The 8,560-nt window shown below is 43.8% G+C and overlaps 1 protein-coding gene across 1 annotated transcript; it reads left to right on the top strand.

Moving 5' to 3' along the window:
* Positions 1-359: 359 nt before the first annotated feature.
* LOC311116828 (large ribosomal subunit protein mL46-like) lies at positions 360-6,219 on the top strand (the record flags this gene model as incomplete). Its single annotated transcript, XM_084191862.1, has 4 exons — positions 360-620; positions 2,095-2,299; positions 5,278-5,448; positions 5,811-6,219. 4 exons carry the CDS (start codon positions 360-362, stop codon positions 6,062-6,064), a joined length of 891 nt encoding a protein of 296 aa, XP_084047988.1. The 3' UTR covers positions 6,065-6,219.
* Between the last annotated feature and the right edge of the window lie 2,341 nt (positions 6,220-8,560).

The following is an 8,560-nucleotide window of genomic DNA, read 5'->3' as shown; positions in this document are numbered from 1 at the left end:
TAGGTTTAAAATCAGATTATAAGAAGATACATTGTAGAAATAGGCGGGATTCCTGACTTTGTGACTGTAGTAACTAGTGACGATCCATTTAGTATGACGCGTTTCCTGGAATAGTACATTATCCATAATGTGGGGGAGCGATACAAATGAGTAGAACATATTTAGTTCTAAAATCTTATCCATAAACCTTTTTATTTCTACATTAAATGTATCTAAGATCAATTTAAACAAATATATTTCAATGAAGCTACATCTTAATATTTATTTATTTCAAACTACATTTATCTTCATTTCCTCTATCCCTTTTTCCTTACGCCCTTCTTCGCATAGGTTTGTGGGTAGAACCTGGAGAATCAAAGATGGCAGCGCCCTGCTCGAGGATTTTGAGTCGCCCCTTACGGCAATTTATTACAAATGTCGGACGGACAGGGCTAAAACATACAGGAGTTCGTCAAATGTCTCTCAGTTATGCTTGTCGAGCTGCAACGCAGACCAAAAGTAAAACGGAAAGCGTCGCGTCACCATGGAAGCTGTACGGGGCGGTGTGTCTACAGAGGCTGCCCGTCATATCACAGGAGCGGAACCCGATCGAAGACCAGTTCGCTGAGCTCATGCATCAGGTAAATGTGTTTTCATTAATTTGTCAATGGCTGTAGTCACTAGTAGTTTTAGGCTAGAATAAAACCCTGCGCCTTGTTGCTCTCCATTGTTTTGCTCCAGGGTTCGATTTAAGGGTGAGCCGGGGGGGGGGGCTCAACTCCTCTGAATGAAGAGTTAGCTCCCCTGAATGCAACACACTTTGTTGGTGTGTCTCTAAATAATGCTAATTTAACCATTCTCCTCTCGGTCTAAAATGCAGTGGTAAATATGTTTTACAGCGGATAATATGAAACTAAAAGCTTCCAAATGAAACGAACACCCCCACCTCTCTGTCATGGTTTAAACCATTTATTTCTGTGGAAGTGCTGTCCACTCAGTAGTGCTGAATTTCGACCTCGGCTGAGCTCCTTTACGCATCGATTTGCCTTTGTACTTATTCATTTTCGCTATTAGATTGCCATGCATCCATCCTTGATTTAAAAAAAATCCCTTTATTCCAATTCATTAGATTTATCCGTTGATGTGTCATTGTTTGCGTTTGTCAGTCAGCTGTTTAGAGCGCTCATTGCTTTGTTTTTCAGGTGTGTGCGGGTACAGATGTTCTCTGTGCTATCTGTGGGCAGTAGACCATTTATTTAGCTTTATTTTTTATCAATCTTTATTTTTCTTTCCTGGTTCAGCTGATGTAGTCCTGTGTAGCTCAGTTGGTAGAGCATGGCATTTGAAACGCCAGGGTTGTGGGTTCGTTTCCCACGGGGGACCAGTATGAGAAAAAAAAATGTATGCACTCACTAACTGTAAGAGCGTCTGCTAAATGACTAAAAAAATAAAATAACAATATATATAAAAATGATGAATTATTTTGGAGTGGATGAACATGCACAGCTAGCCTACTTATTGAAGTGATTTGTTTGACAATCAGATAAAAACATCATGACTGGTTGTGTTCATGCCACATTAAAAGGTAATTCATTTTTACAGTTTAAATGAGGTCTTTGTTAAAGTCCTGGTCTCCAAGAGCCCCTCTCTCCTCAGGGAAGATGTAGATGGTATTATAAAGGCCTGGTCTCCAAGAGCCCCCCTCTCCTCAGGGAAGATGTAGATGGTATTATAAAGGCCTGGTCTCCAAGAGCCCCCCTCTCCTCAGGGAAGATGTAGATGGTATTATAAAGGCCTGGTCTCCAAGAGCCCCCCTCTCCTCAGGGAAGATGTAGATGGTATTATAAAGGCCTGGTCTCCAAGAGCCCCTCTCTCTTCAGGGAAGATGTAGATGGTATTATAAAGGCCTGGTCTCCAAGAGCCCCTCTCTCCTCAGGGAAGATGTAGATGGTATTATAAAGGCCTGGTCTCCAAGAGCCCCTCTCTCCTCAGGGAAGATGTAGATGGTATTATAAAGGCATGGTCTCCAAGAGCCCCTCTCTCCTCAGGGAAGATGTATTACTGGTGTGTAAATAGAAATGAGAGGCTGCCATCTTTGTGATATCCTAATCCCAGATGGAGCTGGAGAGAAGCTTGCTGTCGGAACATGAACAGAGGATCCTAGAGGACTCGGAGCGTATGAGGCGTAAACAGGCAGACAACTATGATTCAGATGAGGAGGAGGCAGACTTCGGTGGCCAGGAGACCATCACAGCTCAGGACCAGGAGGACACCTGGGAACAGAATCTCAAACGCTTCCAACCTGCTCTCAGAGCCAGAGGTAGGAATCAGAGGTTGTCCTAAATGGCACCCTATTCCCTATACACTAGTATGACTACTATGCATACAAAACATTAGGAACAAATCAAATAATAAATCAAATGTTGTTGGTCACATGCTTCATGAACCACAGGTGTAGACTAGCAGTGAAACGCTTCATGAACAACAGGTGTAGACTAGCAGTGAAATGCTTCATGAACCACAGGTGGAGACTAGCAGTGAAATGCTTCATCAACAACAGGTGTAGACTAGCAGTGAAACGCTTCTTGAACAACAGGTGGAGACTAGCAGTGAAATGCTTCATGAACAACAGGTGGAGACTAGCAGTGAAATGCTTCATGAACAACAGGTGGAGACTAGCAGTGAAATGCTTCATGAACAACAGGTGGAGACTAGCAGTGAAATGCTTCATGAACCACAGGTGGAGACTAGCAGTGAAATGCTTCATGAACAACAGGTGTAGACTAGCAGTGAAACGCTTCATGAACAACAGGTGTAGACTAGCAGTGAAATGCTTCATGAACCACAGGTGGAGACTAGCAGTGAAATGCTTCATCAACAACAGGTGTAGACTAGCAGTGAAACGCTTCATGAACAACAGGTGGAGACTAGCAGTGAAATGCTTCATGAACCACAGGTGGAGACTAGCAGTGAAATGCTTCATGAACAACAGGTGGAGACTAGCAGTGAAATGCTTCATGAACCACAGGTGGAGACTAGCAGTGAAATGCTTCATGAACAATAGGTGGAGACTAGCAGTGAAATGCTTCATGAACAACAGGTGGAGACTAGCAGTGAAATGCTTCATGAACAACAGGTGGAGACTAGCAGTGAAATGCTTCATGAACAACAGGTGGAGACTAGCAGTGAAATGCTTCATGAACAACAGGTGTAGACTAGCAGTGAAATGCTTCATGAACCACAGGTGTAGACTAGCAGTGAAAGGCTATAGTGCACTACACTACTTCTAGTCAGGGCCATTTGTATGTAGATGGTGCCGTAGGCCCGGCAGTATAGACCTGATTTAATGGCTCTGTCAACAGATGAGACACTGACATCTACATTGACCTGGTAGTCATTCAGCAGACGCTCTTATCCAGAGAGACTGACATCTACATTGACATGTAACTCTGTGTTCCAGTGCGTTGATAATCAAACCGACATGTAACTCTGTGTTCCAGTGCGTTGATAACAAACTGACATGTAACTCTGTGTCCAGTGCGTTGATAATCAAACCGACATGTAACTCTGTGTTCCAGTGCGTTGATAATCAAACCGACATGTAACTCTGTGTTCCAGTGCGTTGATAATCAAACCGACATGTAACTCTGTGTTCCAGTGCGTTGATAATCAAACCGACATGTAACTCTGTGTTCCAGTACGTTGATAATCAAACCGACATGTAACTCTGTGTTCCAGTGCGTTGATAATCAAACCGACATGTAACTCTGTGTTCCAGTGCGTTGATAATCAAACTGACATGTAACTCTGTGTTCCAGTACGTTGATAATCAAACTGACATGTAACTCTGTGTTCCAGTGCGTTGATAATCAAACTGACATGTAACTCTGTGTTCCAGTACGTTGATAATCAAACCGACATGTAACTCTGTGTTCCAGTGCGTTGATAATCAAACTGACATGTAACTCTGTGTTCCAGTGCGTTGATAATCAAACTGACATGTAACTCTGTGTTCCAGTGCGTTGATAATCAAACCGACATGTAACTCTGTGTTCCAGTGCGTTGATAATCAAACCGACATGTAACTCTGTGTTCCAGTGCGTTGATAATCAAACCGACATGTAACTCTGTGTTCCAGTACGTTGATAATCAAACCGACATGTAACTCTGTGTTCCAGTGCGTTGATAATCAAACCGACATGTAACTCTGTGTTCCAGTGCGTTGATAATCAAACTGACATGTAACTCTGTGTTCCAGTACGTTGATAATCAAACTGACATGTAACTCTGTGTTCCAGTGCGTTGATAATCAAACTGACATGTAACTCTGTGTTCCAGTACGTTGATAATCAAACCGACATGTAACTCTGTGTTCCAGTGCGTTGATAATCAAACTGACATGTAACTCTGTGTTCCAGTGCGTTGATAATCAAACTGACATGTAACTCTGTGTTCCAGTGCGTTGATAATCAAACCGACATGTAACTCTGTGTTCCAGTGCGTTGATAATCAAACTGACATGTAACTCTGTGTTCCAGTACGTTGATAATCAAACCGACATGTAACTCTGTGTTCCAGTGCGTTGATAATCAAACTGACATGTAACTCTGTGTTCCAGTGCGTTGATAATCAAACTGACATGTAACTCTGTGTTCCAGTGCGTTGATAATCAAACTGACATGTAACTCTGTGTTCCAGTGCGTTGATAATCAAACTGACATGTAACTCTGTGTTCCAGTGCGTTGATAATCAAACCGACATGTAACTCTGTGTTCCAGTGCGTTGATAATCAAACTGACATGTAACTCTGTGTTCCAGTGCGTTGATAATCAAACTGACATGTAACTCTGTGTTCCAGTGCGTTGATAATCAAACTGACATGTAACTCTGTGTTCCAGTGCGTTGATAATCAAACTGACATGTAACTCTGTGTTCCAGTGCGTTGATAATCAAACTGACATGTAACTCTGTGTTCCAGTGCGTTGATAATCAAACCGACATGTAACTCTGTGTTCCAGTGCGTTGATAATCAAACTGACATGTAACTCTGTGTTCCAGTGCGTTGATAATCAAACTGACATGTAACTCTGTGTTCCAGTGCGTTGATAATCAAACCGACATGTAACTCTGTGTTCCAGTGCGTTGATAATCAAACCGACATGTAACTCTGTGTTCCAGTGCGTTGATAATCAAACCGACATGTAACTCTGTGTTCCAGTGCGTTGATAATCAAACTGACATGTAACTCTGTGTTCCAGTGCGTTGATAATCAAACCGACATGTAACTCTGTGTTCCAGATGTAGATGGTACAGCACTGGGCTCAGTGGAGAGGTGTCTTGGAGACAGCCTGGTCCTGCTGGTACAGCAGACTGTTGGTAAAGAGAAGATCTGGCTGCTGCCTCAGGCCCAGTGGGAGGCAGGGGAGACTCTCAGACAGACAGCGGAGAGAGCCCTCACCAGCCTGCCAGGTGAGACGTGTAGTAGAAATTACTCTGCATCCCAAAATGCCTCCCTCTTTAGTACACTACTTTATAGACCCTGGTCAAAAGTAGTGCTCTGAATAGGGTGCTCTGAATAGGGAGCCATTTTGGGATGCAGTGTTTCCTCTGGCAAACATTTCCATCATGTGTCCAACAACATATGCAAGATTCCAGCATTATCTGTGTAGAGCAGGGCTATATATATATATATATATATATATATATATATATAACTACTAATTCTGTATCAAATGATAGAACCCTTCACCTAAACATTACTGGTATATCAGTTAAGACTTATTCTGTGTTCTCCAACTCTATTCTAACTGCCAAGCTATTTTTCATTCCAGAGGCTGATTTCAAGGCTACGTTCCTTGGCAACGCCCCCTGTGGAGTGTACAAGTACAAGTTCCCCAAAGATGGGCGGACCGAGCGCAGCGTGGGAGCCAAGGTGTTCTTCTTCAAAGCTTTACTGTCAGGCGGTTCAGGCAGTCCGTCAGCCAGTCAGAAAGGACCTTTCCTGTGGTTGAAGAAGACTGAACTGCAGGGTTACTTGAAGCCAGCCTACTTGGAGAAGGTCAACCGCTTCATACTCAACCTGTGATGGACAGGATCCGATGAGAGGTTACAGTTGTCTTTTAAAATGTCATTGTTGAGTCCTGGAAGTCATACTTCTGTCATTAGCAAACTGCTGTTTTCTCCCTCATCCACTTTGTGTATAAGATAACATGATTAAAGTATATAATTTTTTCCAACATATACCATTTTTGAGTGTTGTCGGTAGGCCCCAGTATCTTTGCCTATGTGTTGTTGTTCTATGCAGACAGGGTATTGTCCTGTCCTCCACCAGATGGCAGTAGTGAGACAGGAGGAGAGGCTGATCCGAGAGCAGCTCTGTTGTTCTATGCAGACAGGGTATTGTCCTGTCCTCCACCAGATGGCAGTAGTGAGACAGGAGGAGAGGCTGATCCGAGAGCAGCTCTGTTGTTCTATGCAGACAGGGTATTGTCCTGTCCTCCACCAGATGGCAGTAGTGAGACAGGAGGAGAGGCTGATCAGAGAGCAGCTCTGTTGTTCTATGCAGACAGGGTATTGTCCTGTCCTCCACCAGATGGCAGCAGTGAGACAGGTGGAGAGGCTGGAGCAGAGAACAGCTTTGTTAGGCCCAGAGAACATAGTGATGCAAATAGACCCTCTCAGATTGAACTGACCTTTCACTAATGCTAGAAATACCCCCTTTTCCAGTGGTGTAAAGTACTTAAGTTTAAAGTACTACTTAAGTATCTGTACTTTACTTTAATATGTATATTTTTGACATGTTTTAACTTCATTCCTAAAGAAAATAATGTGCTTTTTACTCCATACATTTTTCCCTGACACCCAGAAGTACTCGTTACATTTCGAATGCCTAGCAGGACAGGAAAATATTCTCATTCACACACGTATCAAGAAAACATCCCTGGTCATCCCTACTGCCTCTGATCTGGTGGACTCACTAAACACAAGCATATTTTTTAATACCACACAAATGTCCAAATACAGGCTACTGATAAACTCGCTATTCAGGTAGGATGCAATTTTGTAACTTTATTTGTTTATTTTTTCGTATTTATAATAATTTGTTTAAATCATTAATATTATTGTATATTGTTATTATTGTAGGCCTATTTATTATTCAAAACCAGTTCTTTAAATAACGTGTTTTGTTTCATTATGTTGAGACATTTTCGTTGGCAAAATGAAGATCTGTCTTTTTACTTGTGCTGCTGCAGCACCTCTACTTCCTGCTGCAGCACCTCTACTTCCTGCTGCAGCACCTCTACTTCCTGCTGCAGCACCTCTACTTCCTGCTGCAGCACCTCTACTTTCTGCTGCAGCACCTCTACTTCCTGCTGCAGCACCTCTACATCCTGCTGTAGCACGTCTACTTCCTGCTGCAGCACCTCTACTTCCTGCTGTAGCACCTCTACTTCCTGCTGCAGCACCTCTACTTCCTGCTGCAGCACCTCTACTTCCTGCTGCAGCACCTCTACTTCCTGCTGTAGCACCTCTACTTCCTGCTGCAGCACCTCTACATCCTGCTGCAGCACCTCTACTTCCTGCTGCAGCACCTCTACTTCCTGCTGTAGCACCTCTACTTCCTGCTGCAGCACCTCTACTTCCTGCTGTAGCACCTCTACTTCCTGCTGCAGCACCTCTACATCCTGCTGCAGCACCTCTACTTCCTGCTGCAGCACCTCTACCTCCTGCTGCAGCACCTCTACTTCCTGCTGTAGCACCTCTACCTCCTGCTGCAGCACCTCTACTTCCTGCTGCAGCACCTCTACCTCCTGCTGCAGCACCTGTACTTCCTGCTGCAGCACCTGTACTTCCTGCTGCAGCACCTCTACTTCCTGCTGTAGCACCTCTACCTCCTGCTGCAGCACCTCTACTTCCTGCTGCAGCACCTCTACCTCCTGCTGCAGCACCTGTACTTCCTGCTGCAGCACCTGTACTTCCTGCTGCAGCACCTCTACTTCCTGCTGCAGCACCTCTACCTCCTGCTGCAGCACCTCTACTTCCTGCTGTAGCACCTCTACCTCCTGCTGCAGCACCTCTACTTCCTGCTGCAGCACCTCTACCTCCTGCTGCAGCACCTCTAATTCCTGCTGCAGCACCTCTACTTCCTGCACAAGGAGTATGACAATTGGGTACTTTTTCCACCACAGCCCTTTTCACGGCCAAAACACAAACTTCCAGGTACAGTTGAAGTCGGAAGTTTACGTACACCTTAGCCAAATACATTTAAACTCGTTTTTCACAATTCCTGACATTAAATCCTAGTAAAAATGCCCTGTCTTAGGTCAGTTAGGATCACCACTTTATTTTCAGAATGTGAAATGTCAGAATAATAGTAGAGAGAATGATTTATTTCAGCTTTTATTTCTTTCATCACATTCCCAGTGGGTCAGAAGTTTACATACACTCAATTAGTATTGTTTCATCAGACCAGAGGACATTTCTCCAAAAAGTACAATCTTTGTCCCCATGTGCAGTTGCAAAACGTAGTCTGGCTTTTTTATGGCGGTTTTGGACCAGTGGCTTCTTCCTTGCTGAGCGG

The sequence above is a fragment of the Coregonus lavaretus genome (genome assembly GCF_964263955.1).
Source record: "Coregonus lavaretus genome assembly, contig: HAP1_SCAFFOLD_5003, whole genome shotgun sequence".
Lineage (NCBI taxonomy): Eukaryota > Metazoa > Chordata > Actinopteri > Salmoniformes > Salmonidae > Coregonus > Coregonus lavaretus.
Note: the sequence above shows the minus strand (reverse complement) of the source record. Positions and strands in the feature narration are given on the sequence as shown.